At 29.9% G+C, this 16,548-nt stretch overlaps 1 protein-coding gene across 1 annotated transcript; it reads right to left on the bottom strand.

The window, feature by feature from the left end:
• Window positions 1-444: 444 nt before the first annotated feature.
• Window positions 445-5,503, bottom strand: LOC139843663 (protein PAL OF QUIRKY-like). Its single transcript, XM_071833783.1, has 2 exons — window positions 4,751-5,503; window positions 445-1,159 (listed from the first exon to the last, which is right to left on the bottom strand). The coding sequence occupies exons 1-2, from the start codon at window positions 5,452-5,454 to the stop codon at window positions 601-603; spliced, it is 1,263 nt and encodes a 420-aa protein (XP_071689884.1). The 5' UTR covers window positions 5,455-5,503; the 3' UTR covers window positions 445-600.
• Between the last annotated feature and the right edge of the window lie 11,045 nt (window positions 5,504-16,548).

Below are 16,548 nucleotides of genomic sequence, written 5' to 3'. Positions count from 1 at the left end.
AGTTATATAAAGTTATATAATGCAATAAGGTCATTCTTAACTATGACATATTTTCTTACTATGACTAACTGCTATATCAACACTTTCGCATCCGAACAAACCTAGGGCTAAGTCACTCCCAATGACATATTTCCTCCAAATAATTGGGACACACTATATTATTTAATTAAATAATTTACAACTATTAAAGCTATGTGTACAACTCACTTATTCAATACATTCCATCATGAGTTATGTTGTGTGCAGACAAGAAGTAGGGCGAGAAGAGGAAAGAAAGGGGGGGGGGGGGGGGATGTCAACTATGCCCTCGAGGGCTAAAGGCAGGACGGGAGCAGCACGATAGTGTTGGTAATGGCCTAAGTATCATACAATAATGTAACAACAAGATTAACACATCCCAAGTATCATACAATAATGTAACAACAAGATTAACACATCCCAATAACTTATATAACATCACAAATTCATACCAACCCAATGGTAATAACAAGATTAACAACCTTTTAAGTATATAATGCAATAATTATCATACAATATTGTAGAAACCAACAAGCTAGACCCAAATCTGATGCAACATTCTCCAAGATAACGAACCAATTGTCATCTATCATTGCTATATTGCGAATGCGAAGGCTGATGAATCTCAGAATACCCAGCATATTGTGGCTGGTTTCGACGACTAGAGAGAACTCGCACAAGTTGAGGACTACCCGGATTCGTTCCTCTATAACCACCCGCCATAAATTCAGTTGCCGCAGCACCTTGATTATTTGGTATATCAGCATGATTAGGTTGAGGTTGATGCAATGGGAAATTATACCCTTGTTGCGGTTGCCTAGTTGGAATATAATACACATAATTTTGTTGATCAATTGGAAGCTGCTGAGGATGGTAGTAGGATGTAACGGGACCTATTCCGGAAGGCTGGTGGCCCGTGTGATGGATGTATTGTGGTTGTGGAAAGTATTGCATTTGTTGGTTGTGTGATATTTGAGGAACGAATGTGTCCATTTGAGTTGACATTAAATAAGTAGGATTTTGTAATTGTAGTTGTTGCATTTGAATTCTTGGGCTGCTTTGATCTGAAGCTTGATAGGTGGTGTTACTTGATGGTTGAAGTGGAACTAGTGGTGATAATTGATCAGTTATTGTTGAATCACTGCAATTCATACATATCAATATTCAATATCAATATCAATTTCAATATTAATATCATATAAAAAAACAAAATTATGTGTTCTAGTGTAACAAGTGAATGATAAAAGCATAATTTTTGAATAATATACTGTAGTATGATAAAATAACGAGAAATTAGGAGTCCTGTTGGTTGGCTTAGGGGCGGAGAACCTAAATGAAGTGGCAAGTTTAAAAGTGAAGTTAAGTTCGAGCTCGAGCTCGGCTCAAATAATTTGAATTACGTTAGACCTTAACTCAAAAGTTCAATGATCTTTCACGTTTTGAGCAAGGCTAAAATTGAGTCGTATATAGCTCGATCGAGCTCTACTCGAAAAACTCAAATTATTATATAAGAAAGACTTTTAAACTCGAGCGTATTTTAATATAAAAATAGTACCAAAAGTCAGCCTAATTTAGCAATTGCAATAGTTACATCGGTGATATCGTATTCATATTAATTTAGTTTTTGTTCAACCATATTCATTTAATTTCAGTCCATCTATCGATATCCATATCCACTAATTAATTGAGTTAATTGATATCCAGTGAATATTCAAAAGATATTATAATATTTCCGAATATGCGATGAAAATAAAAACGTAATATAACAAAATAAATATAGCATGGCATAATTGAAATCAATCCAAAAAAACGTGTAATTTTTGTCAAAAATAGAACACGATGTGTTAAATTTATTATCAATCATAGATTATGACAAATTAAATGTGTTCTTTGTATGTTTATTTTGTTAAATATATGTGTTTTATTATAGCATATCATAGTTAATTCATATATAGTTGCAAGCAAAATGTATGTGTAACGGTAAATGCATTTGTAATACTAAATGTGTATGCATATATCTATATTTATGTATTTTTATATGTATTTCAGATGTTAATAAATATATTCATGGATGAAACTTTTCATCCAAATCCATATTCATATCCATTTAGATTCATCCATATCCGTATCCATCTACATTTAGGTTCATCCATATTCATCATAAATCGGTTGAATATCTACTAGATCGGGTGACCATTGTCATCGCTAGTCTAAATAGATATAACATCATAACAAGTAACTATTCAAATTGAAATACTTCATAAAATTGTCCAACGTATATATATTAAAATTAAAATATAGACATATCACATATTAGTTAAGACTCGAAAAGCTCGATAATAGCTCGAGCTCAGCTTAAAATACATTTTGAGCTTGAAGCTAAACTTGATAAAAGCTTGACTCAATCAAACTCAAATCGAGCTTGAGTTGCTAGACTCGTTGCAAAGTTCATTTGTAGAACTACTAGTTTGTTTACAACATAGTTAAAACTTAAAAGGGTGGAAAACATAAAATAACTACATTTATATATATAAAAAAATTCCAATTAAATATTTAAAGAAGGGCCATTTAGTCCTCAAGAAATGTCATATAAAAATCTAGACTCTGTCAAGATTATGGATGACAATGGATACCCGATCCAGTGGATATCCATCCGATCCACCCGATTATTCGTGGATATGGACGATCTAAATGGATATGGATATGGATGTGGATGAAAAAAACTCAACCATGGATGAACCCGCTTTCACCCGAAATAACTAAATATATAAATTTATCACTCAAATTAGTATCATTTATGTAGTGATATTTCATTAATTATATTCATATTCATCTTTCTTTATATTTTCTCTAAAAATATAACTTTCTTCTTATATTTTGTTTTGTTTAAATAATCAAATGTATTTATCGTACTTTGGTGGTTCAAATGTGATTCCATGTAACTAAGAGTAAGCAACTTACATGTCGATATCTTTACACGTTTAATAGGTTATCTATTGAATATTTGTTATATAGATTAGTAAAATGTGACTTTCGGTCGCATAAACTATTAAAAATATCACTTTTGATCGTATATAGTGAACCACCATTTATAATTGTTAAAAATAAAATAAATTTAAACGGATATGGATAATTATCCATTAACCCGCTTCACCCGACGGATATGGATATGGATGGATGAAAAGTAAAAAAAATAAATGGATATGGATATGGATACGGCCTCACCCGATCCATATCCGATCCATTGCCATCCCTAGTCAAGATACCGACCCCTTTGAAAATAAAATTTTGATAATTGAGAAGCGCAAAATTTAATTTTAAAAATAGAAACCAATTTTGTCAAAACGTTGCTATATTTGAATTTGAAACTTCAATAGTAAAATTTAAAACCTCAGGTCATTACTAGGTACGTTGGAGTTCAACTTTTTCATTGCTTACCTTTTTTGCGCCAAAAAGTGAATTTTATGTTTTAACCCTTTTCAAAGGATATAAGAGCACAGAGAGTCGTTGCATCTTTTCGACGTCGGGGTCGGTGACGTCGGGGTCGGACCGTCCGACTCTCTCTATCTGTCATACCATCGCCGTCAGGCTCCGAAGTCTTGGGTTTTTAACGTCCGGACGTCATTTTTTATTCCATTAAAAAAATTTCAAATTTTGTTTAATTAATTTTAGTTTAATTTATTTTAGTTTTATATTTAAATATATATATATTCTTTCTGTTCCAAATCTATTGCCCTGTTTTGTCCTTGAAGGTATTTTCCTTTCAACTTTAACCTTAAATATTTTTGCTTGTATTATATATTATTCGATAAAATTTATATCAATTGATTGTTTTTTAAATATATTTTTGAAGGTATAACGTTCATCAAATATTATATAACACATGAAAAATAATTTAAAATCAAAGTTGAAAAAAAACTTTTAAAATAAAAAAACGACAATATATTTGAGATGGAGTGAATATAAAATATAAATATAACACAATATAATTAGTTAGCTAAAATAAATAAAAGTATTATATTATAAATGGATTAAAAAAATTCAATAATAAATTAGATTGATTTAAACAATGCAGGATTTCAAATCATATACACTAAATTAGACCATCACTACTCCTTGTACTCTAAATTAATGTCCTATAAACAAAGTAAATTTATATTACTATTGTAAAAATTTACTTATATCGTACTCTTTTCATCCCAATTTAATTTTCTTTGATTGACATGGCCATATATATATATATATATATATATATATATATATATATATATATATATATATATATATATATATATATACCACCTCGTAGAATTTCCTTTTCCTATTTCGATTGAACTTTCGTAGATTTTCGTTATTAGGGAATCCGCGATAACTATTACCCATATTATATCATTTCTTTAGAATTGCTTGCTCATAGTATGATGAAACTGTCAAATTATAACTCGATGCGCGGTATGTAAGGAGCTCTTCAATCAAGTAGTTGGGGACCCAAGCTTCGTGGTAGGCATTCGTGTGATTGTGTCAATTTGCCTTTGAAAAAAATATAGTTTAAAGATGTCATAATGATACAGTTTTTTTTTTTTTTTTTTTTACTTTACTTTTTACTTGTGTTACAAATTTTACCTGGCTATTATTCTTAAATATTCTAAAAAATACATACGGAGTAATTAATTTGTACCGAAGACGATAAAATTGAGGGACAATAATTAAAAATAATTTAATTTAAGTATACCTCAAAACTGAATCCATCACCGGAGCAGAGGAAGTCGGCGGCAAGTTAGAAAGCGACGGTGTCGACGATGCCGAACCAAACGACGACGTAGTATCCAACATCGGCGAATTGGGTACCGAATGTACGTCCTGACCCGAACTATTCATATCTACACCGATGGCGTTTTTGTAATTACTAGTTTTCTCAGGGGGCAATATATTATCACCATCGTCATCATCTAAATTTAATAAACAATTATTACCCGACGAAGTATTCGAAAACCCGGAATTTGTACCATTTAACGCGTTAACAAACCAATCATCAGATTTCGCGGAGTTTTCTAAAATCGACCCGATTGAATTAACGGATTCCGGATTATTCGGAAATATAAATAAACGGAGACGTGACGATTTACCAACGGCGGTTGATGAGGATGACGTCAGCCTCTCGTATTCTTCAATCATGTTTTCAAGGTCTTCATCGGTTGTAACGGAGATTAACGAATCAAGGTCTTCTGAAGGTAATTGATATTTAATTGTGAACGACGTCGTTTGTGAAGATTGTTGAATTAGGGTTTTGGAGAGGCGTTGAGTGAGGTCAAGTAGAGTGATGTTAGACTCAACGGAGATCATACGTGTCTCACCGCCGATGTAACAGAGGGTTTTGTCGTGTGGACGGGGGACAATGTGTCCGCCGTTGCAGCACATCAAACGTAGCTTACCCATGGATCAATAACGGCGGTGGTTAAGTTAAATGTGTGTGTGTGTGTGTGTGTGTGTGTGTGATGAAGGTGATGAATTATATATGAAGAATGATGATATGATATGTATCTAGCTGGATGTATTCGTTTGCTTTAATGAGTTTAAAAATATATGCAGATGGTGAGTCACTGCCACGTCGATTTTTTATGTTTAGTCATTAGATTTTTGGTTATAAAAATAAAAGACAGAGGATTTTAAAAAAACAAAGTTACAAATTGCGGACAACATCTATGTTATGCTACAAATATTTAACAAACAAACACTGAATTTATATACGTGTTAATTGAATGATTCAATGTTAAATACAGAATCAATCAACATTTAAGGCTTTGTTTTGACCTTTGGATGTCATATAATACTGAATGGGTAAAAATATATAATGTTGAACTATTGAAAACTGAAATTTTCTTTTAACCATTGAACACTTAATTTTTAAATACTATTTTTTAAAAATTATATCAGTAATACTTATTTAGAAAATATATTGTATTTTTGTTAATGTCAAAGATTAAGAAGATAATTATACAACATTTACATTATTCGTATAAAATTATGATTAAACGGGTTATTGTCAACAATTTAATTGAAAACTTTTAAATTATTTAGATTATGGACTATTAAGCGCTTAATAATTCAGTTTTAAAAAACGCACTTTTTAAATGTATGAGTGAAATTATTAAAGAAAATAACACAATCTATTTTTTTGCTATTTAGACCACTAACTTTGATACATCCTCTAGTGTTTAGTGTCTTTGTTGTAAAGACTAAAGACACTGTCACTATAATGTCTCTTTAGAAAGAAAATTCTACATGAAAGCAGTCTTGAAATTACATAAATCACATATAGTTCATTTTACCTTTTAACAGTAAATACTAACAAAAATAAAATTATGCCGTGGTTTCCTCATAATTTTATTCATATTAATAGGGAATTTAAAAGTAAATTATATACGATGTGTGGCCAACGTCCTTTTTGGCTATCAAAAGATCAAAGGACCTTTTGCCACAACTCAATTAGAGTTTCTTAAAACAAGTATATATGACCTCACTTTATTAGATATAAAAATTGAATTTTATCCCTTTCATATAGTAACTTTTTAGTGGGATGTGACTGATAAATAGTATAAAAGTTACATTATATCGTAGATGAAGATAGAACTTTCCATGTTTGGAAACAAGTGTTATCTTTTGAGAAAACTACGTGTTAAGTTTACTTGCAACAATTTTAAGATATTCAATGTTGTAATTGGTGATGATCTCAGGTTGTTTATATAAAAATTCGTTTAAAACTTCGTTCATATGCCATGCTTTTCACGATGTCTTCACTTTTTAAAAGTAGTTCTATCGGTGGCGTGGTGGACTTGTGCTCAAGCAGCCCTAACCAGCACCCTCGACACGTAGGGTACCCTCGCCATGAGTTTCGTGGTTTTGAGTACGAATATAGCACGGGTAAAACGGTATATATACGCTTTTACGTATTGCTTTAATAGATGTAAACTAGAGTGTTCAAGTAATACAATGGTCCATTTGAACGTGAAGAAAAGTGTGATGGTTGGTAGTGATTGTGTCCCGTGATAAAATGGGTACACGACGTTGATATGACAATGTCTTTTGTTGATGAAGTTTGTGATGGATGTGAGTACTATAATGCAAATTGTATGATCATAGAAAGTCAACTATTACACATATATCTTGAATAACAATTACTCATTTGTCCCAAGATTATTGTTTCATTTTAATTTTTTTTTTAAACTTTACTTTAAATAGTTTTGTTTGTATACGTCTTATATAATATTTGATAATAATTAAATGAATGAATTAGTTTTAAATGGCTTTCATTTTCGTATAATCTTCAAATATTATATAACACGGAGAAAAATATATAAAATTTAAGTTACAAAAGAAATATTTTTAAAAATTAATATGTGGCAATAAATTCTGGATAAAGTGAGTATCTAATTGAGCAACGCCTAGATATAACACTAAACACATTCAGCCTGATCGATTTGGTATTGATACAATTTTATGTTCATTAACTATTCAATCATATATGGTATTTTTGTTTTTTGTATGGATGATGATATGTATACAACGCATTTGTATTATGTACACAACTATATAATAAAAATGAGTTGCGTACATATCACTTCCCTTTTTATATTACAACTTCACTGTCATGAAATAAAACTTGAATTTTATAAAAGACGGAGTATATTTTAAAAAGAAGTAAAGTTTAAAGTTGTATGAAAACAAAGTTATTCTCCCTTTAAACAGCGTTTGGAACAAGAGAAAGGGTACAGGCACCGGCAAGAAAGTGCTTGATCCCATGCCACTTCCTAAATTACGATTGGATGTTTACTAGGGGGATTCTAATAAAGATGGTTAGTGCCTTAGTGGGTCCCATATGAATTCAAGCAAATGAACATGCATCGACAGATTTTAGGTCACGACAATCAATCAAATAAAATCTAATATAGGAAAATGAAGTTCATGATTGAATTTTCCGAAATGCATAGAAGTTGCTCCTTCCTAGTAAATCCGTTTCACGAATGGTTGCATGAAATGACCATTAAAATCACATAATTTAATTATATTTTACTCCGTAATTATTAAGTAAAGTAAGTATAAATATTTAAGTCATTTAGTTAATGAATCGTGGAACCAAGGTTTAAGAAACTTATCGTTTGTACCTAGCATAGCCTTTCCCGCATGGACATCCACAATAGAGCCAGTGCGCTTGATATACTTAATTTGGTCTGAATAAATGAACTACATTTATTTTCTCACTATATTTCTTCTAATTTTCATCACAATTACTATTTTTTTTGTTATAAAAGCTTACATTACAACTCTTTACTGAGACGTGTATTTCGCATACATATGTAATGTAATTAATCATGTAAAAGAAAACTCATATTTGAATAATAATTATAATTATAATTATAATTATAATGTTTGTTTTAAAAAGGAGTATTTATATTTTTAATAATAATTAATAGTAATAACAAATGTCTATTGAAATTTTTTCAAAAATTAAAATACAAAACAATTATTATATAAAGGTTGTACAATATGCTTCAAAGTTTGTACATGTGTTAATGAGGTGTTTTGTAAAAGATTGTACAATTTGTTTTAAAGTTTGTACATATGATCATGTGGGTGTTTTATTATAAGGTTGTACATAATGGTTCAACTATTGTACATATAATTATGGAGGTGTTTTATCATAAACTTGTACATAATGTTTCAAATATTATACATATGGTTATTGGGTGTTTAATTATAAAGTTGTACATAATGCTTCATATATTATACAATTAAAACCACCGAGGCAGTAACCTGAGTGGTAGAAGCTCAAGTGTGGGCGGGCCCCTTGTTCTATAACGATTATGCGGGGGTTCGATTCCTGTGGGGGGAGGTTTTCTCAAGGATCCCTGTGCTAAGTTTCATATTGTGAGCTTATCACATGGGCCCGTTTGCAGTTCCATTTCGGGCTGTATTACGAGGTTCGGTCCAAAGCACCTGGGTACTCCGTGTCGAAGGGTGTGAAGAGTTTCCTCCTAGCGTGTGTGTGTGCAAATGATGAGTGTCGTTGAAATAAATGATACGCTGATGCAAATAGCCGTTCAAAAAAAAATATATTATACAATTAAAATGTTGATATTTTTATTAAATACAATTATTTTAATGACATCATCATGGGGCTTGGATTTTATCTTTCTTTTTTTTTTTGAAATTTTTAAAAGCTTAAATAATTTTTATTTATGACATCATAATTTTAGAGATTTATATGATACTATAGATAAATTTATTTGTGTTAATTTTCACACATATATGTGAAACTAGACTTTAAGAGCCCGTACGTTGCACGGTTGACTCTAATAAGACTAAGTATTAAAACATAAGGTAATGATCACAATATCAAATGAACATTGAAAATAAAACATCATAGTAATCCATATTACTATATTGTAATTAAAGATTTGTGTTGATACAATGAAAAAAAAATACATATTAAAAGTTTGACAAAGCATCAAAATAAATATTACACATAATAGTCCATATATCAGTTCATTAGTACATAATAATCCATAATGTAAAAGGTTGGGTAACCTGAAATCCTTCATGATAATACATGTAGTCGAATTCATAATTTATAAACAAAAGTACCCAAACCATACAGTAAAGTAAATTTTTGACACAAAATTAGTTGATTAGAAACACAACTTGACAAAAGACAGTAGGATTACTTAAGATTGGAATAACTGACATCGCTAGAGCTGCATAGAAACGTTGTGTTTTTTGACTTCATGAATACGAAAAAGTCGATAGTCACGGGTGAATGAAATGAGCAGTTTGTCTCCATTTTTGAATTCATTAGCTTCCAGAGTCTTTCCATCCAGTAGAGACTGCCAAATTCGGCTTCTTCTTATTTATTTCTTGAATGAGCAGTTTGTCTCCACTATTTATTCACCTATAATAGACAATTAGACACTCCTTAAGTTCTAAATCGATGTAATACCCCATAAAACTCAATATCACTGAAGCTTTTTGTTATTGTACATGTATTAATCACATAAAGAGGTAATAAACATCAAACTGATTACCACATAAAACGCGCCAAAGTCTCGTATTATGAGAAAATGGTAACGAACCGCCACCATTTCCTTTTAAGCTACACCAGTCAATTGTCTGTTATAACAACCCTCATATTTCCATACATGAATTGACTAATTTGACTATAGGGTTGTTATCCATACGTAATATATAATTAAATTTGACATTGATCAAATATTTATTTTTAGTCGACACTTTTTGTTAACTAAAGTTTACACTAATTATATAAAATAACTTTAGTTAATATTAATATTAATGCGTATTATATTTAAAACTATATGAAACATAATTATTAATTAAATGATAAGTTATTTTAATCATTATATATATATTTTTAGCTTATAAAAAACAGATTTTTTTTATAAATTAAATAATGAGCCCATGAATTTTGACTAAATATTTTCAAAAACAAAAACTTATTAAAAACATTTTTAACATGTTTTTATTTTTTGTCAAAATTGGCACCTTTATTTAATTTATATTTTTTCTTTTCACCAACCATTTTTTCCTATAAATACCCACTTCCATTTCATAAAAACTTGTATCAAATCTTTGGAAAAACTCTCTCACAAACTTGGGAAAGTACTTGAGGTATTTTCTATATTTTTTATCGAATTGCTTTTATTTTTTTGTATATTCTTTAAAAATTCAAATTTAATATATATAAATTATTTTTACATGTTATAATTAGTATTATAAGTATTATGATGTATAAAAATAATTTTGATAATTTATGGAATATTATTTATAATTAAATACGAATTATGTAGTATTTAAACATAAAAACAATATAAAATTCGTAATAAAATATTAAACAGTAATAAAAATAATTATAATTTTTTTTTGAGATTATTATACTTTTATAAACAAGCAAAAATTATAAAAATTAAATAAATGGGAAGATTAGTATTTAAAAAGAATTTACTTTTGCATTATTCTAAACCGAGAGAAATAATAAAGAAAATACAAAATAAATACAAACGTGTATTAAATATTTTTATATGATTAGTATCATCACTAGATACTTTAAAAAAATATAAAAATTAATTTTAAATTATTTTTTTGATTTATTTAATTATAGGCCGATTATAATGGTTAAATAATTAGAAAACATTAAATAAATAATATTTTGATATAAAATTTGATTTAATAATTTTTATAACATTTTTACATAATATAGAACCTGTAAAAAATATAAAATTATTTATTTAGGTCGATTTAATATTTATTACCTAATTAAATTTGATTAATATAAATCGAGTATATATATAAAGAAAAGTGGGAAATAAATACAAAAACTTGATAAAATTATTTTTATAAAATATCCTACTGAATTGTATAATTAACTAAGTTTATAAAAATTATAAATATAATATTTAATGAATTAATATTCGAATTAACATATATTAGTATAATTTTTGATTAACATAAGTATATTACATATACTAAATTAATATTATTATTATAACTTACGGTTAATAACTAAGTATACTATATAATAAAGTATAATGCTTATAATGTAAGTTAATAACAATACATTATTAATAAACACTTATTTTATAACTATACTAATTTAATAATAATAACTTATAGTATATAATATAAGATAATCAAATTGTTAATACATTAATAAATATAATATAACATATATAATAACATATAAACCTAAAGTGAAGGTTAATCAAAGATAATGTACAATTCATGTGAACTTCATCGCTACTCACGGTCATAAGTGAATGATGTCTAGGTTGCCATTTATGGGTAAGCTTGTGGATCTCGAATGCCATGACTTAGATTCTGGTCAAGAGTCCTGGGCTCCCGGTTACATCTGGTCATTCCTGACTTATTTGATAGCAACGAAGTTTGAGTAAAGTTATACAACGTCTTGCTAAAGATTAACCCGAACTTTCTAAAATTGGAAAATTACTATAAGTGGAAACTTTCCATAAATAATAACCTTTCGAAAATGGAAATTCTTTAGTGAACCATTACTATCAATATAGTACTATATACTATTGTCTGTTAGGCAATGTCTGATCATACGTTCTATCTCTAGGTTGAGATCTCGGTCACGTCCTTCCGTTCAATTCTTTCGTGGAATACTCTTTTGTGCTACTAAGGTGAACTTCATAGCCCCACTTTTTACTGTTTCATAACTGTTTTACAACTTTTGGGGTGAGACACATGCTTGCTTTATAACTGTTTTACGCTTAGACACAAGTACTAAATTGTTAACTATGCTGTCATGCTTTGATTCATGCTAAATCCCTACCGTAATATCGTTAATTGCTACGTTTAAATGCAAACTTAATTATTGTGAGTAGGCCTATTGAGAGTAACGTCTCTAACCATTCGACCGTTGGTCTTTGGTTACATAATAATGATTCCACGACACAGACAGTACAAGGTGTCATAGGGTAAACTTGTTTAGTAGCGATATTACAAAATGCAGCAACACTTTTAGATTGATATTTCTATATCAATCAACTTTAAACTAAATCTTGCGGTCTAAAACTTTGGATATTATTTATAAACCTGTGAATTTCACTCAACCTTTTTGGTTGACACTTTAAGCATGTTTTGTCTCAGGTGATGATTGAGCTAGCTGTTTGCAACTTTGTGATGATAGATTTGATGCTTGCATGGAGTCCACATCGCATATTATATTTTAGTTCATAAACATTTATTTTATGTTTTAATAATAATGTAAACATGTATTACTGCTTCCGCTGTTTTATTAACAAAGGTTTTATTTAAAAAGTCTCATATAGAGTCGTTCTCGTTTATACAACTGTGTTATGATATGATTGGTCACAATTACCCCTGGTCCATTTTGGGGGGTGTGACATCTGTTGACCTATTATAGATGAACCCTAAAATGGATTGACCCATTTATTGATAGTTGGATTGAAATTATCACATCTATTTAGGACTGAAATAATTAAAGAAACATATAGATAATTAAACCAATAACGAATATCGATATTATTTTGAAACAGTTTCCATTAGAGATGAGAAGTGTAGGGATACCGAACCGAACCGTACCGAAATCGAAAATATCGAAACCGAAATAACCTAAAATCAAGAACCAAACCCGAACCGAACTAAAAAAACGGTACTGGTACGGGTATTTACTGTATAGTACCAAATGAAACCGAATTCGAGTTGCAAGTTTTGACTTTTAACTAAGAGAGCCAACCATGCTTCTTTGTCTATAACATTTAATTTTGAATTTCATACCAACCAACAAAAGATTCATAAGTATAGCCATTTATAATACGTACATACATGTTATAAAAAAGTATGTTGGTCAAAATGGTTAGCAAATACTCCATCAGTAGAAGGGTCAAAAGCAAAGAGGCAGAAATTAAAGACTGAAAAAAGTTGAGTAAGTTTCAGTAACAGATACCAATAAGCGGATTAAGGTTAAAAATAATTAATTATACCTAACATAATATTTAGCAATTGCAAAGAGAAACAATTAGGTAATGTAATCGCTATCATTTACCGAGTAACAAAGAAAGAAGAGATCAAGCACATGTTAACTACATCAAATAACTATACAACATAATCATTAATTTCTTAAATAACAAATAACGAATCTAATTGTACTCGTGAGTCAGTATTCATCTTTGGTTTCCGGTACCAAACCGAATAGTATCATACCGAAATCGTCCCAAATCAAGAACCGAAACCGAATCCGAATCCGTATCGGTACGGTTTTCGGTATCGGTACCTGTTCGATTTCGATATTTCGAGATTTTTGCTAATGCATAGTTTCCATACTTTTATATAAGATGTTGTATACCAGCAAACCTTGTTGGATTATTAACCTCCAAATGACAAAGGAACAAAAGCAGTTCAGATTTGTATATATGTATAAGAACAGACAACAGACACTAAATATACTGATAATAAAATCAAAAAATTTGTAAACAGGTTATGAATCCTAGCAAAGTAAGTGGTGTACATTTTTGGGTAATACATCAATGAACTAAAATGAAGTAACATATATGCATACTAACACGTCAAAAATAACCTACCAAAAATGTATATCAGACAACAAAGCACTCACATAAATAATGAATATATCATACCCACAACCCAACCAAATATGCAGTCAGGAGAAGTGACTAAAAGATGCAGTTTTATAGTGAGTATTACTGACTGTCTTAGCAGCAAGAATAATGAATAATCAAGAATGTGAATGATGAAGAGAATAAAAAATGAAAAGTTACCTTAAAACTTCAGACTTAGATACAAAAGCTTTGGAAGAAAACAGAGCAGATAAGTGAGCGGGAGTCAGGACCGTCTTTACCCTCGAACACGTGCAAATTTCAAGAGAAAGCCATCACTGTAAAAATTTGACTTAAATATCATGAAGATATTTTTAAATCTGAGGCAAACTTATTATGTAAATAAGTAAAAAAGGAAAAATAGAGGTTTGACATACCCTTTGAGAAAGGTCACTCGACGCCAGTAATTGCGTTGTTAGTCCATTAATCGTTGATCATTTATACACCAGTAATTGCCTTCTCATCGTCCTCGAATGTTTGTTGTCGTTTCATAGACCCATTATCCTGAAGTTCACAACTCAAAAAATTATCATTATAAAAAAACTGCTATAATAACCTATGGAATCAGAAAATTATACATCACTATTTTATTTTTAACAAACCTGATCATCACATAGTTGTCTAAGTTCCACAACACCCCTTTGCTTTGAGCGACTACCCGAACCACCCCGCTAGGTTACCTTGCGAATCCTCACTAATTATCGATTACATTAAGAGCGAATCAGGAACTAACCAACTGTACAGTAGGTGTTGCTAATGGTGACTGAAGTACGCCATAGTTTTTTCAAAAACCTTAGTGAGACATAGCACTCGTCACACTATCAGGTAATTCCCTTATCTTCAAGCATACATCATGGACATAAGCACATAATGAGATTAATTAGGTGTGGTTAAGTGCAACTGAAAAATATTTGTTAATGAAGAATGAAAGTAATTAATGACATGATTTTCAACAATCCCATCATCTTTAAAAGATCGATCTTTCGTTCTATTAACCTACAAACAGTTAGTGGTCCAAAAAACATTTTAAACTCAATCAAACCTTATTAAGTCATGAAACCGTGTAATCAATTGAATCATGAACACATTAACTTCACCTGCATAATGAAACATTCACAATCCAATCAACTTATAAACATTCTTGTATGCATCAGCAGGTAAGTATGATTACTAAAAGAATATGGTATGAATACAGAATAATTACAATTTTAAGAGAATGTTACTAAATAGTATAATTATGAAACTCAACAACAAACTACTAAGTTATAAAACAAATTCCAAACAAGCAAAACAACATACTTTGAGGACCTAATAAACAGTCAATTTTGGTGGATGAAAAAAGGTGTTAGAATATTAAAGTAGTTGATGATATAGTTTATCTGAAAACTATATGTATTTGAGTTTAAAAGTCAACTAATATAAATAAACTGTAATATAGTCGATTATTGAAAAGTACCTCCTCATCACATACGATGATTGCAATCACCCTTTCTCCTGTCTCATGTAATATACCATCTTGTTCCTCGATGCGACACACTTTTACCTTGAGTCCAAATTTCACCATGGTTGGTTTGACAGCTTTAAAGCATACCACCTTGTTCCTCGATGCGACAAACTTTTATCTCGAGTCCAAATTTCACAATGGTTGGTTTGACAGCTTTAATAAGCATAATTCGGGAGAGTTGTATTTAAGATTACATGATAGATAAGTAAGCAAGAAGAATTCATGAATGAAAAGTGTATAAAGTAAAAAAAAATGTACACCTTTGTGATGTGTTCTGAACTACAGAGCAAATGCAGTAAATGTTGCTAAAATCTTGGATTTAATTTTTGAAATCAAAAATTAATCTGAAGATTAATATCCTGACCAAATCTTCTCCAAATAATCTGTAATCCAGTAAATGTTGCTAAAATCTTAGAATGTTATTTTTGAAATCAAAAATTAATATTGGGACTAATATGCTGACCGAATCTTCTCCAAATAATTAACAAAATCAATCGATTCATCACAGACGTATAATACTAAGTAAAATAAAATTTATCTACACTTTTAAATTAAAATAATTGTTGTACATGAATGTAAATCGTAATAAACCCTAATTATTTATAAATGAAGATGGATTACTGACCTTAATTTTCAGATAGGCAAAATCATGATGATATGTATGATCCAAACCCTAAATCTATGCAGCATGTTAGCCAAGACAGATCATAGATAGCAAAATGGAATCGATGCAGCGTGTATAAACGAAACCCTAAAAAAATATGATATGTATGAACGAAACCCTAAATCGAAACAAACCTTTTAGGGTGCCGTTCTGTTCGTAACATGGTAACGATTAATTCTGCGGTGGCAGCGAGTTTT

Source organism: Rutidosis leptorrhynchoides, chromosome 4 (assembly GCF_046630445.1).
Source record: "Rutidosis leptorrhynchoides isolate AG116_Rl617_1_P2 chromosome 4, CSIRO_AGI_Rlap_v1, whole genome shotgun sequence".
NCBI lineage: Eukaryota > Viridiplantae > Streptophyta > Magnoliopsida > Asterales > Asteraceae > Rutidosis > Rutidosis leptorrhynchoides.
This window is presented reverse-complemented; position numbering and strand designations above follow the sequence as displayed.